Source organism: Ilyonectria robusta (assembly GCF_021365365.1).
Source record: "Ilyonectria robusta strain PMI_751 chromosome Unknown BGZ61scaffold_20, whole genome shotgun sequence".
Taxonomy (NCBI): Eukaryota; Fungi; Ascomycota; class Sordariomycetes; order Hypocreales; family Nectriaceae; genus Ilyonectria; species Ilyonectria robusta.
In genome coordinates, this window is record NW_025764454.1 from 683910 (window position 1) to 702763 (window position 18854).

Consider the following 18854-nt stretch of genomic DNA (forward strand, 5'->3'; position numbering starts at 1 on the left):
TTATACGTCGCAGCGCATCAATTGGGGCTTGAATGACATTGCGAAACGTAGCTTCAGCCCTATGCTTAGCTCCTTCGCCAGAGCTCCCCGTGCATGCTGGGACTGTCGATCCTTCCTCAAGGGGCATGATCCTGCCGTAGGGGTCCAGCTTTCAACAAAGCAAGTAATCCGGGCACGATGCTAACATGGCGTCCGCGCGTTTCGTTTCTAGAAGCTTTCCGCCTGACGAGTCAGGGCAGCGAATTTTCCCTCAGCGCCCAGGGGCAGGCGAACGATCTGCTGAGCTAGTCGCTAGATCCTTCTGATTTCCTTTTTCTCGCCTTTATTATGCCTTGCCAACTTTAACCTTCCCCGCTAATTCCTGGTCCTGGCGGCGTAGCAGAGTGCGCTAGGGGGCCGGTCAACGGAGGATTGGCCATCAGCTGAAAACATCCATGAAATGTATGTAAAGCAATTAGGTCAACGGATTCAACAACCTACGAGAGCTGTTAGATGACTGGCTGCCCTGTTAACACAGTCGCCTGTACTCCAACCCCGTCTACAATTGTCGTATAACCCCTGCAACTCGTCAGCGATTTCGTCGACAAACTCTTGCAGCTAATTTCACGACAGCCCCTTTCTGCTTGGCGTAAGCCCAAGACCACGATCTGGGTGGAGAGTATCCCGAGACTTCTCAGACCGAACTGACGCCCGGGAACTCGAGTTGGCTGGCACCTGCGCGCATTTTTTGACGTGATTTAATCCAATTGTTATTGCGCAAAGTAACACAAAACATAACCGCCTAAGCCCATATCCAATAGCCAGCTGAACCCTCCAAACTAAACTCAGTCAACCTCAGTCCAAACACTGTGTTGACACTCGAATTAAGAAGTCTTCGACTTGGCCTCGGCAAGGTCAATGTCACTCAAATGATTAACGTGCTTGATCGCCCCCCGAGCCCCATCCCAGGCCTTGCGTTTGCCTGTCTCGAACACCCGATAGATGTGCGGCGAGTTCACTCCCCACTGCATCATAAACGAGAGTCTGGGCTCCCTGATGGCGAATCGGATCCCCTGAAGCGTCCAGCCAAGGTTCTCATAAACGCCCGTGCCAGCCGTTTCGTTAACAAACTTGAGCCACTCGTGCGGCTCGATGGTGCCCTCTATTATCTGGAGCGGCGTCTCGAGCGATAGGTTAACGAACCAGGTCTGGTGCTCGCGCACTTGGGCTTCCATTTCCTCTGCCGGTGGGAGCTTCGACTTGCCGGCCCAGACCTGCGCAATGGCCATCGACGATAACTCTCTGCATGTCGTGGCAATTTCCATGACGACGGCATAGTTGAGACATGCCAGTGAGTCGGTGTATCCAAGGGGAAAGATGCCCTGGTAAATATCTGCCATCGGTCTGACATCGGGGTGCGGCTGCGAGTAGTTTACGATGCCGTCGAGCACATGGAGCGTGTTGAGATAACCCGTGCACGCGATAATGGTATCGACCTCGTCGAGGACTGTCCCGTCATCCAACTCCACGGAGCGAGGTCCGACAATTTTTCGAACGCCCGCTGTTGATTCGACGCGTCCATCTCGCAGCGTCGCAATGATATCGTCGTTGATCACTATTCCAGAGATGGTAGTCGCATAGTAGGCATTTCTGTCGAGCCGCCACTGAGGGTCGAGGTCGCCCCAGACCGCCTGGACAATCCACGAGAAGAACATGTCAAACATCCATCGGTGGAAGGCTGGCATCACCTTGCTGGCCCAAAATCCCACGCGCGTCTTCTTCCATGATGCGAACGAGTCGAAGCGGACACCGTTGACGAGCCGCGGCACGACTAGTGCGCCGCGGCGATGAGACCAGTACACCTTGGACGAATGTGAAACAAGATCCTGTGAGTCATGTCAGGTTCGACGAACATTATACGAGGTCGCTCGAGGATTTCTCCATTGGGACTTGGGAATGCCTTACCACTGCGCAGTCTCCCGCTGTGTTTCCTTGGCCGATAATGACAACGTTTTGACCAGCAAAGGCTTCCGGCCTAAATGGAGTTCAGTAACAGACGTACAAAGCCAGCCACGAATTCGTACCTCTTGTACTCTTGGCTGTGGAGAAAGCGACCCTTGAATAGATCGAGCCCTTCTATCTCGGGGACGCTGGCAGTGACCTCTGTGCCCGTAGCTACAATGACATTGTCAAACACTCTCGGCGAGGCCTCGCCTTCAACCAAGAGAGCCCACTTGGTTCCATCTTCGGTCCTTGTCAAAGAACTGACCGAGGCATTGAAGACAATCCTTTTCAAAAGGTCAAAATGCTTCGCGTAGCTCTGATAATACGCAGCTAGATCTGCAGAGCTAGGGTGGAGCGGAAAGTCTACAGCGCGTTAGCTCAACCTTTGGATCGTCGGGAGATGAACATACCATCCGGCATCGGGAAATCGGTAAACGGTAACTATTTGCTTCAGTCTGTGACCCTCGACGTCCAAAGCGCTAGTACTCACCATGAACTTGCTCAACTGTGCCTTGGTACTCTCCGTCGCGGAAGTGAACTGGGGATTCTCCGAAAAGGCCCATAAGCCGCCAGCGTCTGGTCGTCGCTCAAATCCAGTTACGTTGAAGCCCTCATCTAGCATCGCCTTGATGGCGCCGAGGCCCGCGGGTCCTTGATCGTAGTCAATAGTGATTGTGGGTAGCCTGACTAGGGTTGGTCGACTTACCGGCGCCAACGACGGCGACACGCACGTTTGAGGTGTCCATTTCGACGTATCCCGCTGTCAGCCCGCGGAGAGCAACCACCCGGCAGAGGAATCGATGGTAGAAGAGCTGAGAAGGGATGACGCTCGATGGAAGAGCTGAGCTGTGGAATGTTGAGAGGTGAGACTTTGGGCAGCTGATTCTTTGACGTGGCTGCTTATTCTTCGTGGCGTTTTCTCACGGAATGGACTTGGCGCGGTGCGAAAATGAAAGGTATAGGGTAGGTGGGTTCAAAATACGACAGACATCAGGAGATTCTTAGTCTAGAGGATGATGTTTAGTATTTTATTTAATAAAGAAATCTTTATAATGGATGGCCTACATACACTTGATTTAGCCTCATTGATTTTATCTATTTACGAAAACTATGTCAGGACGTGATTGAGAGCTGCTTTTAGTGCTCAGACGCCTCTCCACGTTTGGGTGACAACACTCGACTTCAGTGCCTGAACGAAAATCGCATCAGAAATAGAGTTAAATTCAGGCTCCTTTTCCCGGCATTAATTGCGTCGCTGTCATTCATGCGTTACCAAATGTTTCGCAGGGTGTCGACTTGGAAAAGTTAAACATATCTCCTGTTTTAACTGTCGTTTCAAACACGAATTGAAACTGGTCCGTTTCGTGATCGACACATGTCACTCATCCATAAACAACAATGTTACTTCGGTGTTAAACAAAGACCGATATTGGTTTCTTTCATATTTTATACATAGGCTTACACTGGCGTACAGTGACAGCGATCACCACTATTTACAAGAAAACATGTACCTTGCTTCAGGTAGCAGCCCCTTCAATCAAAACATCTCGAGAACTCATAAAATCACTTAAAGCGCTCGCTTCTCCTTAAGAGCGCGCTTGGCAGCACGCTTGGCGGCACGCTGGGCCTTGCGGAGGCTTCGCTTGGCGGCGCAGCTGGGCGAGGTGGTGGCGGTGGCAGCAGGGGCCTCAGACACGACGGCGCTGGAAGCAACCTGCTCAACGGCGGTGGTGGCAGGGACCGCAGCGGGAGTGGTCGCGGCGGGAGTCTCCTCAGCAGCAGCGGGAGTGCTGGTAGCGACGACGGCGACAGTGGAAGAGGCAGCGGCGGCAGCAGAAGTGGCAGCAACGGGAGACTCGCTGGCAGAGCTGTCGGAGCCGGAGTCGCTGGCGTCACTGCCAGTGCAGTCACCGTCGCTGGTCTGGCCCTCAAAGTTGGCAGTGTGGTCCTCGCAGTTCTTGGGCCAGACGGCAGGGCCGGGAGCAGTGTAGCTGGTGGGAGCAGGGTAGTAGAGGTTGATGAGGATACCGGGCTCCGTGCCGTCGTAGGCACCGGGGAACGAGACAACGTCGGTGGGAGTGCCAGAGCCAGATCCCTCGACCTTGAGCTGGGCACAGCCCATGTAGAACTGGGCACCGCCCGCGGAACCGGCGGCGTGGAGAGCAATGTGCTCAGCACGCATCAGGTAGTTTCCGGGCGCCAGATCCTCGGGCAGGGCGAAGGTGAAGTTGTGGATACCAGCGTTGTTAACGTAGGTAGCCCACTGGAGACCGGCATCAGTGATGGAGCTGGTGGTGAGCGAGTACACCTTGAACCAGTCACCATCACCCTTGTAGGCGTTGGCCTCGGTGCCATCGGGAGCCTTGCTCATGTAGACAGCCAGGGGACCGGGGTGACCAATCTCCACGTTGACGGCAAAGCCAACTTCATCACCGGGAGAGACAGAGTGGGTGCTGGTCTTGGCCATGATATCGGCGTCGAGGCCACCCTGGTTGCAAATCATGTCCTGGGAGGTGACATCGGCGATGGGAGAGTTGGAGTTGGTGGTCTGGCGAACATACTCATAGGCGCCGGTAGTGTTACCATTGACAATGAGAGACTCGAAGTTGTAATGAGCCAGAGCGGCGGGGATGGTGGCGGCAACGGCCAGGAGGGAGGTGAATGAGGAACGCATGATGAGATGAGTTGACGTTGAAGTTTTGGAAAAGAGAGTTGGTGGTTTGGGGTTTGGTGGAATAGTAGAGACTGAAACTTTTAAAAAAGCTAACCACCAGGGCTTGCAATGAATGGACTCGTAGAGACGAAGAAAAGAATGGCGCAAGCGACAGCTGCAGCGGAGAAGAGACTGGAACCTTGAAGCAAAGAGAATGGGATGAGAAGAAAGCCAGAACGGGAGATGGAGAGAGGACGAGCAAGCCTTTATGGACTTGGTCTCCAAGCTGCCATTTCCGATGCCCCTCTTGGCCTTGATCCTTGCTTGTCGACAATTGCTGGGAAATCTCGCCGGGCTCAGGGGAGAGCCACGATGTCGGTTGGATGCCGGATTCTGAAACTAGTAACCGCCTGGGGCCGCGATGGGGCCTGCCTCTGGACCAGGAACGAGTATCTGGACGTTTCCGTATCGAGGAGATCCCTACAGGGGGGTTTGAGACGCAACAATTCGGCCAACCAGGTCCGAGCTGCTTGTGAGGCTCTTCGCGACAACCCTGTCTGTCAGGCACGCGGAACGTCTCAGAGCTCGGACTACGAGTCCTATTCGGGATCCAGCCCCTTGGAACCGATTAGGACCAAGACAGGGGAAAAGTCATCCGATCTTTTGGATCATGGAATTGTTGATCCTACTGGTAGACGCCCTGCGATTGAGTTGATCGCTGGCATATCGCATGCAAGATCAACCACGCCTCAACCTCAATTGCACGCGAAAACTCCAAGACCCGTTCGCGAGAGTTTGCGGGAAGCAGATCTCGACTCCTCCTCTTGGCGAATGCTGGGAAAAGCGATTGGTGGAATTTGGATGTTCGCAGGGGCTTCCACGACCGGGGTCTCGTAGTGTAACAGGTGGGTGGATCTACCGATCGGGCGGCAAACGGTAGGAAGGGTCAGACGAAAACAGCCAAGAAAACAATGATTCGGTCACTTGATGAGAGTTTGACTTTAAACGAAACTGTTATGCATAGGAAGTAACTTGGGTGGTGGCCCCGAAACCGCTCAATGTAATTGATCCGGCACAGGAAGCCAGAGTATCAATTGACCGCTTCTCAAAGAACAGTCCGCAATACCGACGACACTATGAGCTAGTAATGCTCGGGGATCTGTAAAATTGCTGTCAAAATTCCCAAAAAGGCCGTGATCCCCGAGCGCATCCATGTTCGATGAATGAAGGACGTGGTTGTCACCGTCGCGACCGCTTCCACATGGCCCGAAGAGGTTTCGTCGATCTCCTTGGCGGAAATCCACGCGGGCGTCACTGTACGGACCGGGGTTGGTTTCGAATAGTTTAGCCGCCGCCTCTGCGACCTTGACGACGGCCTTGGTCAGGTTGGGTCGTGTAAAAGGCCCTCGGTTCCCAGCCGATTGAAAGAATTGGCTTCTTTCGATTTGCAGATAAGTTGCGGATGCCTCGGCTGCATCGTGTTGAGGAATCTATCTCGGTGTTCCAATAAGCCGTCAGACCTTCAGTGCTCAGTATTTAGGTACTGCACTTATGTTCAGTTCTTATTCTCCTGAAAGCGTTTACTTGATGTTAATCTAACGTACACTACAGTACGTACATAAGAATTGCTTTTCCATTCTTCGTTTTGAGGAAAGCTTCTATGAGACCCCTATTGCCGTTAATCCGTCGCAGATTGTACCGTGCAGGGACTGCTTAGACACCATTGAAGCTACTGAACCTCCTCCGCCAGTCTTCGTACATCGTGCTAATCTATCTTGGGCTCCCGACTCCTTGATTCTTCGCAGCGTTTTACCTGTCTAATCAAATCCACACCAAAGGCCTCAGACGCGCCATCTTCAACCTGTTTTGTCCAAAAGACATCGTTGCCCGTCACGAGGATTGACTTCCTTCGCTCCCTTTCCGCCACCGTCAATCCCAATCCCGCACGTTTGGTCGCTTCCATCTCTTCCAGGTGCCGCACACGGTTGGCGTATCGTTGGTTTCGGTCTTCTCGGATCCTTTCGGAACCGGCTTGATGCAAAATCGAGCGGACGAGCACGCGGAGAAGCAGCAGGACATGTTCGCTGATGAAGACCGTGACTGGCAGCATGGCCCAGCTTCCATCTCCAAACTTTTCCGTGCTGAAGAGATGCACGATCGCTGCGGTGGAAATGCTACCGAGCCACGTGAGGGTGTCGAGAGAGTAAATCCAAGGCCCGATGCCATCAGCCCGGACTGGAGCAGGTCGTTGATGCTCAATGGATATCTTGGCAAAGTCTGACCGAAGTTCAATCCAGTTGTTGATGAGGAAGCCGATGGGAATTATGGGCCACACCGGCGAGAACAAAGCTAGGTAGCCGAACTGGAGTACAATCTCCGAGATGTCATCCTGCACATTGTACAGAGGCAACGTTGCTTCATCCCGACACCTTGCCAGAAACTCTGCCTCGTTGGGTTCGTCGGGAACAATCGAAAGAAGGGTGGCTTCCTGGGAACGATACTCGCAGTAGTTGCGATACCACCCAGAAAGCTTGTGCTTCAGCAACGGCATGATGTTCTCTTCGAAGAAACTTGACAACTGGCCTGTGACTGTGAGGGCGATAACTTCATTTTTGAGCCGGTCCGAGTCGACTCGGAAAGGCACGTTGGTGAACTTTTGCCCAACAGTGGCGAGAAGCTTTTGGAGTACACCCTCTAGTCTGGGGACAACGTCATCGCCGAATGGGATGTAGATGAACGCCGTCAAGAAGATTGGAAGGTAGTTGGTGCACATGTTGAGGACGAAGACCTTCTGGGTGAGCGACATCTCGTGGTGATCCGCAGTGCGATGATTCTCGAAGTTGGTCATCCACGTCGCTGAGTCTTCAAGCGCTGTTGTGATGTAAGGAAGTGAGACTGCTAGTAAAATAGTTGGTAGATATTCCTTGAAGTCGGTTAGCAAATATGTGAGGCTGCAATCGAGAAGCAAACTAAACGTACGAGATAGAACTTATAGGGACCGGCATAAGTCTCTGATATCAAAATCTCGATGGCAAAGACTGATACAATGGCAGTTCCGAGGGCAATCATCGCAAAGAGCAAGAAAGGGATTTGCAGCAGCTGGCGGCTGATTTGCTTCCACTTCGGGAAGTAATGGTGCGTGCGACCGCCTGCATCGACGTAGACCTTTTCATGCTTGAACTGAGGCCTTGTGACTTTGACAGTTTGCACTCCCTGTACTCCCCATCGAAGGCTCAGATCCACCTCTGTGATCTTCCAATACTCCAGGAACACGGCGCACCAGACGCTTGTGAGGATGCCGTACGCCAAGGAGTAGCGAGGAAGCCAGAGCCACGCGATGACGCCCGTGACGGCGGGAATGGACAGGAAGAGAAGATAGGTTTGGATGAAGGCGAAATAGAATGCCACCTGTACGGACGATGAGAATTAATTGCTAAAGGCGGGCGCAGGAGGGTAGTTGTAGATTCTTACCTTGGATCCGAGTAAGTCCCGAATAGAGTCAAGATCTTCGGGCGACAGGAAAAATCTCTTGCTTAGATGCCGGAGCAAGGACTGGTTGACTTCGGTATTGTGCAGCGGAAAGATGGACTGTACGCGCTCCCACTTTCCCACTCCTGGTGTGATACCTGCACCGCCGAGCTCCTTGGGCCAACTGACGAGGTGATAGACGGACAGGATGTCTTCGGCTTCATACTCTCCCTTGACCACAGTATTCTTGTCCCCTCCGGGATGATTGGGCGTGATCCCATACAGCCAGTCCTTGACCCTACCCTTGATTAGCATTAACTTGCAAGAGCTATGTGTGACTGGAACTATACCGAGACTTGTGGACGGTGTTTCCTAGGAGCTCCCGGGGTGCCTTGACAAAGACGAGGAGTGATTGGCCGTAGCCGGGTCTGACCTCGGTGTGAAGCCCGGTCTCTTCCAGATCTTGGAGCAGGGTTTTGAACTCGTCAATGGCTTCATTATGGTCTATAGAATATTAGCTGAGTTAATTGGGCGATTTCACATACACACCTGCGTCGTCGAAAGCATACAAAACGACGTACTTGTCATTGCACGTCGTCGAGAGCTGCGGCGGCGCCTTTGCGTTTGGAGCAGCCATTCCGACGTTCCGGCAGACTAGTGCCGATAAGCAGATTCACTGCGGGGCTCCAGTCTAATGCAGACAGCGGTCCCTGGTTGGAAAGCGGAGGAATTGCTCGACGCGGACGCTGGAGACGGTGGTGGTGTTGACACAGCTAGCCCACCAGATACTCGATGTCGTCGGGAAGAATGGTCGTCGATTTCAGAGTAGAGATGTTTGCATCCTACACGTAAGCATCTCCACTCGCCAAGATCAACATCCGCGAGGCTGTATCAGCCCTAATGCTTGGTGGTGGACCAAACGGCGGCTATCCGGCACGGCCTACACGGCACGGTGCACAGCCTCACTTGGCGAGTCTTGGAACGAGCAGCATTGCTTTGTTTTGACTCTTGCTCCACGAAAAAAACTGGGGATCACGGGCACTAGGGCAATTGATGAGATCAGAGGCAATGAATATCATTCGCAATTCAATTTGGGCTTGTTCTGAGCCGACGGAAGATGCAGGTACAGCGCTTGATATGGTGCTGGGAGGCTCGAGATACACAATGTCAAGCTCTTCCTGCACGCCATGATTCTTTTGGCGCAGAGGTGTTGCCAAGGTATGAGCTAGATTGATTGGTAGTAATAGTGGAACTGTCAGGAATGTGGCTGGTCTTTCAAGCAAAGGATCCAGATTCCACGTCCTGGGGGGGGGCGCTTTGGGATGAAGGGATATTGGCCTCAAGAGCCGCCAACTGCCTATCGTAATCTTTGTCACTAAGACCAGGATATCAGTAGGCCAAATAAAGATTGCTACGGAACACCTCTATTCCATCGGCTGGCGGGGATGCACTCATTTTTCGCCAAGCTTGAAAAATTCTCCAGGAATGGGCGAATCGACACTCGTCAGTGACATAACAACCCGTGACTTGGACCAATCTCAATATTTGCTATGGATGAGCCATGGGAGCCATGGGAGCCTGCTGAGGTAACACCACGTCTGTCGTGTCACAATAAAGTTGGGAGACTGGACATGGGCAGCTCCGTAGGAAGCTTCGGAAGTAGGGTGCAGGATTGACTTTGGGATACCAGTCGACACAGTACAGCAAGAACTGTGTTCCACGAATGGCCTCGCTGATGACATAAACCGTTTGTATCTGAACGCCACCTTGCACTGTGGTGTGAGGGGCATCGCGACGACGGTCGAGCAGTTCCAATCGAACCCTGCCGTTCGTGGACAATGACGTGTGGTTAGCATCACACCATCACGAGGCCGCGAGGGATGACGCGAAAGGTCGCAATCTTCGTAACGAGGTCAATATATGAGGGGCATCCCCGCTCCAAAATCACCTTCTTTCTTTTTGCCGTCAATTTCTTATGAAAAGAACACAATAAACCACACGAACCTATATCAACCTACGCAAACTCGAGAAACGTTACCATGCCTGGAACCGGCGGCATCACGGACGAGGTGGCGATTGAGAGCCATGATCTGATCCACGACGCCGAGCTCGAGGAGCAAAAGGTTTGTCAGGCCACACCCGAGGACAGTCACGAGACATGCTGACAATCCATCTTCATCTACAGCTTCATGGCAGCCATGCCCTCACCAATGAGGATCCTGGCCCAGCGGAGAGGGCCAACCTCGGCCAGGCTCCGCCTAGCAGTTCGAAGCCGGCCCACAAGGAGTCAACAATGGACAAGGTCAAGGAGGCATTACACATGAAAAAATGATCAAGTCAAGATCGTCTGCGAAATGAAATTGCTCAAAGGGATTTGTTTGGAGTAAACACATTCAAGATTGTACAACCTAATATTGAAGTCAACTGGTTTGAATATCTGACATGGTTCAAATTGCTTCGGTATTATCGTTTGAGTGTTGCTCGTGACTGAGTATGGCAAATCGCCTGAGAGCCAAGGCATACCGATGCAGCACGTTAGAAGGTACGTCTGTGTAGGAGCTTTCCGCATCCTCGCTTCTCCCCGGGCGGTTTTTGGTCAACGTTGTAGGAAACCGGCAACGATGCACAAATGTAGCCGCCGTCGAAATCACTGGGGCATCCTTCAAGGCCGAGTCCCATCCTGGATAGGTATTTCTGTCAACCGTGACACTTCACAGAGCTGGAAAGTGGGATTAGGTGCCTTGCTCGCATCAACAAGCGTATCAGTCAACTTCAAGTCAAGCTGGAGGAGTTTGTCGCTAAAGGCTAGTGCCAGGGAAGCCGCTGATCCCTTGCTACTGAAGCTATCGTCCGGAAGATGCTTGGTTGCATAGGTGGTATAGTTGTTCCTGATATTCCACATGTGAAGGCATCGCGTCTGAAACGAGTATATCGTTGGCGATGTCTCATCCGTCATGACCAATGGAGGATTCTTGTCAGTGTCGGGAATAGATTCTCTTGTTGGCATGGGAGCCATGTTGATGGAGATTGTTGATTCAGTCAACAAGGTAGCGGCCACGAACCGCTGTTGATTGGGAGACGGAATCAGAGAGATGCCATTGGCGAGATCCTCCGGGTACGAGTCGAAAATCACGAGTAAACAACTATCGTGTATCCTCTTCGTAAGTAGAATGTTGCTCGCGCGAACCCTGAGCTCGGGGAACATGCTGGGGAGCTTTCCGCAAACACAGATTCCCCATGTCGCCGCACCGGATCCTCCGCCATTGCCGGCCGCTGCCCTGCGTGCCGTGAGAAAGGTGTTGATGGCGCGTCGCATTTCGAGTTTAGCGGTGTTGTCGGAGTCTTGCGTGTTTCCGATACTGAGTGCCCCGTCAACGAGTGCAACAATCCAATCTGGGTCAACACTAAATATCAAGATGGCGTCATCTAAGAGAAGATTTGGTTCCGGAAAGAGGTGGGCTAGGGGAACTCCCTTGAGGGACAGTAGGTTTTCTGTGACGAACTCGATGACTTTGGCCAAAGGTTCTTCATGCGTACTTGAGTTCGGGTTGATAGTCTTCTGAGCCAACGATGTAACCATGGAGTCGAGCCATTGTTGTCCTCTCGTCAGGTTTGTTGAGGGTATCGCCGTCTTGGTTTCCCCTTCGACAGCTGTTCCAGTAGACACCCTCCATCGCGAACGCACTGCTGGGCTTGTTTCTGGGCGGGAGGAAGAGAGAGGATTTTGTGTTTCCTTGACTGCCCTCGAAAGATCACTCAACCAGTCGGGTTTAGTTGCATCGTCAGCCTGAGTTGCAGGTAGTGCAAGTGGCTTCCAGGCCGGATCCAGCCAAGTGAGAATGTCACGACGGAGGCGAGAAATTTCTACCACGAACGTCGAATTCTCTAGGGCAAGTTCGCGGCCGACATTCCATGCCACCTGGTACGAAATGTCCATGAGATCCGACTTCGCGTCGAACCGTTGAAGGTTTACTTCACGAGATTGTGGTTCGATCGCAGATGCTTCCGTCCTCCGCGGTCGGTTTGGAATCAAAGGCCCGCGGTACATCGCCGCTGTTAGCTCTCCGGTCACCAAACGATGGTTTACGGTGGTGTATCCATTGGCGAACAAGGTCTTCATCCAAGCTGCTCGAGGCGAATCGATAGGCTTTGTTTGGGGGTTCCCCAGGGCCGCCTCCGAGCGTGCCAGCGGTCGAATGTTGTTTATCAAGTTCTTTAGATGCTGTACAAGTTCAACCTTTTCCGAAGGTGTCCATTGGAATGACCACGAGTGCAGTGAGACCAACACACTCACATCGTCGGCTTGAGCGGGGAAGGCCATGTGATCAGATTGAACCCCGATCAACGAGACTAGGTGAGCAACCGCCAACGTCGGGTTCGTAGTGTCTGCCGGACCATGGCGATGGCCGATTACGACACCGCAAGAGTCTGCCTCTGGTCCTTCTCCTTGTGCCGAGCGTCGAACGTGGGATAGCAAGGAGTATCTTCCTATCGCTGGCGTTTTCTCTCCCGGCACCTGCTCGGAGAAATACGCATTAAAGGCACTAGCCTTTACAAAGATAACATTGACATTCTCATCTTTTTCTAGATCCGAGCGGCTAAACGGGACCCTGAGCCTGGTGTCCCCGGTATGGGATTCAAACAGCTGCTGTTGGGTGAGCGTTGCCGCTCGGGTAGGAGACAACTCAGTAGGCGAGTTGAGGGTGGGCACATCTTGTAGCTCATCCGCCGTAAAGACGAGCAGAGCTAACCATGGGACTCGTGCGTCGGATCCCAGGATCCCCGTGAGCGTTTGATCATTGTTCGCGTCTCGCTCCCATGGGATGAGGGGATCGTTTAGGACAACGTGCGGCAGGACGCGATTTTCGACGGCCTCGCCTTGGGCGGGATAGAATGAGCGCACGGAATTCTCTGGTAGCGCAAACTGGCTAGTACCCTGTGCCGCAAAGGTTTTCGTTGTGTGCAACGTATTGGCAGCGTCGGATGGGCCGTTTGCTCTCTGGTTGATATCGAGATCGGTTTCTCCTGGAAGCGAGGGGGCTTCATACGACAACAGCGGGATGTTGCCTAGTTGGAGAGGTTCCATCCTGATCGGGTAAAAACAGAAAAATGAGTGCCTGGCAACTGAACTGTCAAAACTGAGCGTCGTGTCTTGATGGATTGTGGGATGTGCATCGACCCTGGACAATGTAGGACTCGAAATCTACTCAACCGGCGAATGGCTGATGCAAGAGCTCACCCTCTCGAAAATATGGGAATAACCCGTGAGCCCATTGTTGTCCAGATTGACCCACGCAGTCCGGCTCCGCGCTTGCATCAATAGTTTGTCAATAGTTCACACCGCAGTAGAAGCTAGGAGTCAACCCCACACGGCTCGTAGATGAATGATTGGCTATCTTTATGGATCTTGGCAAGTTGGGGGCTGTCTGGGGCGCTGGATTTGGAAGGGCTATGACTTTGAGGTTGAGTATGTTTATTGCTGATAAGATGAAATGTCGTCCTGCAATAACTAACAAAGAACCATATGCCTCGATACCTGTGTACCTCCCAAGCTATCCTAGCAAGCATTTCCGTGTTGGGCTATCCAACAATGGCTCAAAGGCGTCCGGCAAGACTACCGAGTCAGCAAGGTTGTCAAGACAGTTAAGGAAAAGGACTATGACAAGCCATCTGGCGTTCCGATCCCCGAAGAATGCCGTCCAAGACGCCACGTGTTGTGGCTTGCGACTTGGCTCAAGCATAACATGTTCTAACTCACCCATGAGTGTCATGAGATCCTCCATTTCGAAAGTATCGTCATTGGGTAATTGTCCAAAATAAATGTCAGATGCGCTGCGTAGAATATAAAAGCTGCCGTGGAAGCTCGGAATCGGCCTGTTCCACCAACTGTTGCCGAAGAAATCTCTAAGTTCCTCCACCATGACCTTGATCGGGACACCTTGAAGGTTGCAATCGATAGAGTCCTCATGATCCCATAGCTCGTGCGCAACTTCGATGAAGTTCGTTGCCAAGTTCACCATGGCTGCAAAGTGTGACCGAAAATAGACTCGTTTTGAGGTCTCAATGCGGACAAAAAACACCATCTTCGGCATCTGAACATACTCATATCCGAGCATCCTGCTGACAAATCGTGAGCCCAGGAGTCCATCAGGTCGCAATCCAGGGCCACCAGTCATAGCTTGTGCAAATGATGAGCTTGCAACGGCGATCAATCGCGGTCTGGATAGACCTGGAGTTCTGAAAGTGGTGCGAATTATGGGCTTCCCTCCTTGGCCTCCAGCTACACTGATAATAATCTCGTTCACAATCCAGTTACCATGCGTGTTTGAGCCTTGACCCATATCGGAACGCGATTTCCCACATGATAGTAAACGCCACACTTCAGCGGTGTCGACATGAGCTAGGACAAGGCCGCCAAATTCATCTGTCCACTCGATCTCGTACTCATGATACAAAATCCGGCATGATGGCTGAGATGAACATAATGCATCATGTAGTGACATCCAACTAGCATGCGGGCGCTGTGGCTTTGGGGGCCTGTCGTTCCTGGAGATAATTATTAGAAACATAAATTCATTGTGACGAGATTTTATGGTCAGCACACACTTGAAAGCCTCCAATTCCTGTTGTTCAGAGGACGAAAAGATGTGATCAGGGATCAGAGCTGTTAGCCCGGATGGCCCTTGCTGGCAGTGGAAATAAGTCCAGAATGTCTCAAGGTAGCTGCGAAGCTTCGGCGGGATATATCTTGGAGTTTGGATATATTTACTCATGCCGAGCTCCAGCTCTTTAGACAACGTCAGCTGAGTAAAGTTGACTTGGAGTAGAGTCACTTACTATTTGTGAGCAAGTTCGTGAATTGGACCACCATTCTATTCGCGTCACCATCAGTATCAAGATACCTATCCGTGACGGATTTGATATTAGGAATCTCCTTGTATTCTTGAATGCCCACGCCTTGAAGTCCCTGTCTCACGTTAAACCGTAGATGGGTTATATCAGGGTGATGTCTTTCAAACATATTTGCGGTATGCTGGGTTTCTGTCGCCAGAGCAACCAATGTCGATGCTAGCCCCTTAAGATCGTCTCCGAAGGTCTTAAATCTGGGCTCTCCAGTACCGATCGAGACAATGCATTGAATATTGGTTCTTGCATCTGCCCATATGTCACAAGCCTCGTCGTAGACTTGGTTGACAGGGTTGTTGAACCCGGTAGCTCCATCAGTGAACCACTGACCAAATTTTCCAATTTGTATCGGATCGAAAAAAGACGATGCTGCAGAAGTAGCCCTAGCCGCTTCCCAAATCCTCGGCTTCAGTCCAGAGTCTCGCAATGACGGATAGCTGCGGAGGAGAACGGCGGTGTCTGGGGCCTCCTTGGCTATTGAAACAACGAAACTGGATATCATATGAGCCATATTCTGAAAAGCCTCAAACATGTATGGCGTGGTAAAGATACCTACCTTCGGCAAGATGTCCCTCCTTTCAACATAAGTGACTCCATACCCGATTCATCTGGCCGGCTGTCGATAAGCTTGATGATCTCCTTCTCTAATGCTGCCGAGCTAAAGCGACCTCGAATATTCCACCGGTCACGGGCCCTCCCGAGTAGATTGATCTTGTTTCGACGGGGCAGGAATGCGGCTTCAGATATTTCAATATAATTGTCGATGCATTCTTCCACGGTCATCTCGAGCCGGCCTAGCATTATTGCAATGAGGCTATGGAATATTCACGTCGTGTGAGCTGTCGCCTCAATTTTGGCTAGGGGCTTTGAATGGAGTATACTCACCCACCAGTGCTGTTTCCTCCAATAAGATCGAACACTTCGCATGGTTTCGGGGGGTTTTGACGATCGATACTTCGCATGAGACGGTCAAGGATGATGATGCTTGAGAGTCCCCTGATGCCTCCTCCATCTTTTGATGAGGCGAGTTAGCGAGTAATTCCCTAGAACGTTGCGAGACGGCTTGCTTTACCGCATGACAAAAGTCGAAGACCTCGTGTCGGAGGTCTCAACTTGCCCTCAACTTCCATTTGCATTCTCGCAGGCACTTATCCACTCCGGGGAGAGTTGAGTAGCCGACACTAAGTGTGATCAGAGCTAAGTATTTGAATAGCCAAGGGAAAGCAGATGGACGCCACGTCGCAGGGTCACGTGGATGCTGGCATCAGCACGCTGAGGTAAGATTATAACAGATAAGGCCATAAGTAAGCATGTTCTTTTATGTTCTATCTTTGCCAGTGGGCTATCATTGGTGGATTTTGTGCATATTCGGTTGAAATCAAGGCCACATTGCTGCCCAACCCCGCACTGGCACTTTTATATATGCCAGTGATTGCATTGTTGCAGAAGTAGACACTTCAATTTGGCCCTGGTAGACAATCAGCTGTGTGATAGTAACGACACTAGCTATCTAAGGCGAGATTTAAGTGGCAACTAGATACGCTTGAATGGAATCTCTTGACACTGGGCTCACTCGGTCATGGATCTTCCACACTCTCAGTTCCCCGTGTTCAACGAAACCTGGGGCACCTTTGAGCTGAAGATGAGAGAGGAAACCCACGTTACGGATATTAAGCATCAAATCTTTGAACTCTGTAAGTTGATTGGATATTGAACAGCCAACTCTCCAGACTAAAAGACTTGCTGCCATAGTGCAAATCCCCCCCAACTCGCAGATTCTCATTGCTGGCCGTATGATACTTACCGACCACATGGGATGGAAAGATATCCACAAAACGAAATGTTCTCATCTTGTCTTGGTCATTCGAAAACGGAAGACAGAGGAGGAAGTGACGGCGTCCGCGCCACTCTTCATCCATTTTGAATTCGAGGTACCCACCCACTTCGTGAATTTGGACTATTGAAGAAATAATCTTTAGTTGACAATTCCTGACAGGTGGAAAACGTTCTTTTCACGTGTTGTCAGTACCCAAAAGACCTCGTTTATCATATCAAGAAGAAGGTTGGCGACAAATTCCAGATACCTGTTAAGGACCAGATTATCTCCTATGGGGATGTTGCTGATCTACACAATGGGCGACGGCTATCCTACTATTTCACCGACTCTGTGCGGTCAGAACGGCCCTTCACCTTATCTTTCTCGACTATTGGATCAACTTCCAAGTATGTTCAAGGATCGAACGGTGTTCGATTATTTGTCAAAACTCTCACGGGGTAAGCACCTTCGTTACAAATTCTTGCGTATTTTATCTTGAACGCCTGCTTGATTTATCTTGTATTCCTCAGTCATTCCATCTCCCTATGTCTGAGCTCCTATGTTAACAATATTTTACAGTGGAACGCTTGTAATGGATGAAATCTCCCTTGCTACTGAGATTCTATCCTTCAAGATTCTAGTTTGGGAAAAGAATGGAACACCAGCAGAGAGTCAGAGATTGATATTTGCTGGTAAAGAACTCGAGAATACTCGCATACTCTCTGATTATGGCATTCAGGCGCAGTCTACTATCCACATGGTTTTTCGGCTCAAGGGTGGTAGCTAGTATGACAAACTTTCTATTTCTCATAGTCGGTTTGATCTCTGTCTCGTTGACTCTACCACTCAGTCCCATAGATTCGTGCATAATTTTGTAGAAAGAATTCAACTGAGATCCTCCTACGGGCCGTGATGCGTTGCAACTGGAAACCTAATCGCCGAGGGGCTTCTGGGTGATGACCTGTGAAATTGTTTTTGAATCACATCAGACTACATCTGAACCCACAACAAGTGAGCGATGTGGTGTAATTTGGGTAAGCAATTCAGTCTGGCCAAGGCATAATGAGAAAATTGCGAGGCGGTGATTCGAAGTTTCAATGTATGATCTCACATCAAGTATTCTTCATATAATGCCTATCCACACCTCCATTCGACTTCTATTATATCCGGATATTTAGACTCCGAACCAAAAAGACAACAGAAAACAACCAATAACTCTTTACACTATTTCTCAACGAGATATCATCATGGCTGCCTCGGAAGCTCCACTTACCGATTTCCAAAATCGGCTCCTCGAAACAACTTCCACCCTCCCTCCTCTACCCCCCATGCACCACTACAGGGTTGGAGTGGCCCTCTTCCAGCACCGCATATGGAACGATTCCACGAAATTCAAGATTCTGCTTGTCCCGGGTAAGCGCGTTGGGTACCAGCGCACACGCTGGGAGTTTCCCAACATCGAGCTTGGGCATCAAGAGACACTCCGCGAGGGCATCCGCCGGGCGCTTCGGGAGAAGCTCAACAAGGAAGTGCAGGACGACAAAATCTTCGGCGAATTCAGAACTTCACCCTGCGTCGCCGACAACAACGAGTATGGGTTCTGTCAGCTTAACTTCCTTGTCGATGGAGGGAGTGTCGTATTTCCCGTCACATCTCAAGGAAACCTCGTGGGTTGTCGATGGATCAGGAAAAAGGACTTTCGCACACATTTTTCTGAGGGTGTAGCTCAAGATTTTGATAATGCCTGCCGGTCTTATGAGCAGAAACTTGGCGAGGCAACTACCTCTGGTGAGGCAACTACCTCTGGTGAGGCAACTACCTCTGGTGAGGCAACTACCTCTGGTGAGGGAACTACGACTGGACAGTGAGTTTTTGCATCGTGGAGGTAGCCTAGCAACGCCAGGGTGATGACCGTGACATGGATGGTCAACAACCTCGGCAGCACAGTCGGTATGGACAAATAGACTCAGGTGGCACTAGCCCTAGTTGATAGGATGGCCGTAGGCATCACCCTCACGCTCAATCACT

At 51.2% G+C, this 18854-nt stretch overlaps 8 protein-coding genes across 8 annotated transcripts; 3 read left to right on the plus strand and 5 right to left on the minus strand.

Moving 5' to 3' along the window:
• Positions 1-731: 731 nt before the first annotated feature.
• On the minus strand, positions 732-2903 carry BGZ61DRAFT_458347 (flavin monooxygenase-like protein). Its single transcript, XM_046246744.1, has 6 exons — positions 2690-2903; positions 2474-2634; positions 2394-2424; positions 2064-2346; positions 1945-2014; positions 732-1865 (listed from the first exon to the last, which is right to left on the minus strand). The coding sequence occupies exons 1-6, from the start codon at positions 2727-2729 to the stop codon at positions 864-866; spliced, it is 1587 nt and encodes a 528-aa protein (XP_046100080.1). The 5' UTR covers positions 2730-2903; the 3' UTR covers positions 732-863.
• A 503-nt stretch (positions 2904-3406) lies between these two features.
• BGZ61DRAFT_458350 (glycosyl hydrolase family 61-domain-containing protein) lies at positions 3407-4878 on the minus strand. The gene has a single exon (XM_046246745.1). It carries the CDS (start codon positions 4655-4657, stop codon positions 3551-3553), a length of 1107 nt encoding a protein of 368 aa, XP_046100081.1. The 5' UTR covers positions 4658-4878; the 3' UTR covers positions 3407-3550.
• A 1213-nt stretch (positions 4879-6091) lies between these two features.
• BGZ61DRAFT_397474 (calcium-activated chloride channel-domain-containing protein) lies at positions 6092-8918 on the minus strand. The gene is made up of 5 exons (XM_046242976.1): positions 8654-8918; positions 8455-8608; positions 8108-8402; positions 7616-8044; positions 6092-7559 (listed from the first exon to the last, which is right to left on the minus strand). Exons 1-5 carry the CDS (start codon positions 8739-8741, stop codon positions 6402-6404), a joined length of 2124 nt encoding a protein of 707 aa, XP_046100082.1. The 5' UTR covers positions 8742-8918; the 3' UTR covers positions 6092-6401.
• A 1225-nt stretch (positions 8919-10143) lies between these two features.
• On the plus strand, positions 10144-10436 carry BGZ61DRAFT_536403 (uncharacterized protein; the record flags this gene model as incomplete). The annotated part of the gene is made up of 2 exons (XM_046254392.1): positions 10144-10227; positions 10290-10436. 2 exons carry the CDS (start codon positions 10144-10146, stop codon positions 10434-10436), a joined length of 231 nt encoding a protein of 76 aa, XP_046100083.1.
• Positions 10437-10766: 330 nt separating this feature from the next.
• On the minus strand, positions 10767-13190 carry BGZ61DRAFT_536404 (uncharacterized protein; the record flags this gene model as incomplete). The annotated part of the gene is made up of 1 exon (XM_046254393.1): positions 10767-13190. The coding sequence occupies one exon, from the start codon at positions 13188-13190 to the stop codon at positions 10767-10769; it is 2424 nt and encodes an 807-aa protein (XP_046100084.1).
• A 376-nt stretch (positions 13191-13566) lies between these two features.
• BGZ61DRAFT_520956 (acyl transferase/acyl hydrolase/lysophospholipase) lies at positions 13567-16202 on the minus strand. The gene is made up of 6 exons (XM_046252471.1): positions 16083-16202; positions 15896-16022; positions 15567-15824; positions 14942-15501; positions 14711-14891; positions 13567-14650 (listed from the first exon to the last, which is right to left on the minus strand). The coding sequence occupies exons 1-6, from the start codon at positions 16144-16146 to the stop codon at positions 13657-13659; spliced, it is 2184 nt and encodes a 727-aa protein (XP_046100085.1). The 5' UTR covers positions 16147-16202; the 3' UTR covers positions 13567-13656.
• A 276-nt stretch (positions 16203-16478) lies between these two features.
• On the plus strand, positions 16479-17733 carry BGZ61DRAFT_458357 (ubiquitin-related domain-containing protein). The gene is made up of 4 exons (XM_046246746.1): positions 16479-16704; positions 16763-16941; positions 17007-17284; positions 17406-17733. Exons 1-4 carry the CDS (start codon positions 16590-16592, stop codon positions 17611-17613), a joined length of 780 nt encoding a protein of 259 aa, XP_046100086.1. The 5' UTR covers positions 16479-16589; the 3' UTR covers positions 17614-17733.
• Positions 17734-18073: 340 nt separating this feature from the next.
• BGZ61DRAFT_536407 (uncharacterized protein) lies at positions 18074-18694 on the plus strand (the record flags this gene model as incomplete). The annotated part of the gene is made up of 1 exon (XM_046254394.1): positions 18074-18694. One exon carries the CDS (start codon positions 18074-18076, stop codon positions 18692-18694), a length of 621 nt encoding a protein of 206 aa, XP_046100087.1.
• Between the last annotated feature and the right edge of the window lie 160 nt (positions 18695-18854).

Excerpts from the sequence above, each read along its gene's own strand:
- BGZ61DRAFT_458347 (XM_046246744.1), bottom strand. The coding sequence starts at position 2,729 with ATGGACACCTCAAACGTGCGTGTCGCCGTCGTTGGCGCCG. Across the intron at positions 2,347-2,393 it reads CGATTTCCCGATGCCGGATG|ACTTTCCGCTCCACCCTAGC; the intron begins GTATGTTCATCT and ends AACGCGCTGTAG. Across the intron at positions 2,015-2,063 it reads CACAGCCAAGAGTACAAGAG|GCCGGAAGCCTTTGCTGGTC; the intron begins GTACGAATTCGT and ends AACTCCATTTAG.
- BGZ61DRAFT_458350 (XM_046246745.1), bottom strand. The coding sequence starts at position 4,657 with ATGCGTTCCTCATTCACCTCCCTCCTGGCCGTTGCCGCCACCATCCCC.
- BGZ61DRAFT_397474 (XM_046242976.1), bottom strand. The coding sequence starts at position 8,741 with ATGGCTGCTCCAAACGCAAAGGCGCCGCCGCAGCTCTCGACGACGTGC. Across the intron at positions 8,403-8,454 it reads AACACCGTCCACAAGTCTCG|GGTCAAGGACTGGCTGTATG; the intron begins GTATAGTTCCAG and ends AATCAAGGGTAG. Across the intron at positions 8,045-8,107 it reads GGGACTTACTCGGATCCAAG|GTGGCATTCTATTTCGCCTT; the intron begins GTAAGAATCTAC and ends TCGTCCGTACAG.
- BGZ61DRAFT_520956 (XM_046252471.1), bottom strand. The coding sequence starts at position 16,146 with ATGCAAATGGAAGTTGAGGGCAAGTTGAGACCTCCGACACGAGGTCTT. Across the intron at positions 16,023-16,082 it reads TCTTCGACTTTTGTCATGCG|ATGGAGGAGGCATCAGGGGA; the intron begins GTAAAGCAAGCC and ends CCTCATCAAAAG. Across the intron at positions 14,651-14,710 it reads CAGGAATTGGAGGCTTTCAA|GAACGACAGGCCCCCAAAGC; the intron begins GTGTGTGCTGAC and ends AATTATCTCCAG.
- BGZ61DRAFT_458357 (XM_046246746.1), top strand. The coding sequence starts at position 16,590 with ATGGATCTTCCACACTCTCAGTTCCCCGTGTTCAACGAAACCTGGGGC. Across the intron at positions 16,705-16,762 it reads GCATCAAATCTTTGAACTCT|TGCAAATCCCCCCCAACTCG; the intron begins GTAAGTTGATTG and ends TTGCTGCCATAG. Across the intron at positions 17,285-17,405 it reads TTTGTCAAAACTCTCACGGG|TGGAACGCTTGTAATGGATG; the intron begins GTAAGCACCTTC and ends AATATTTTACAG.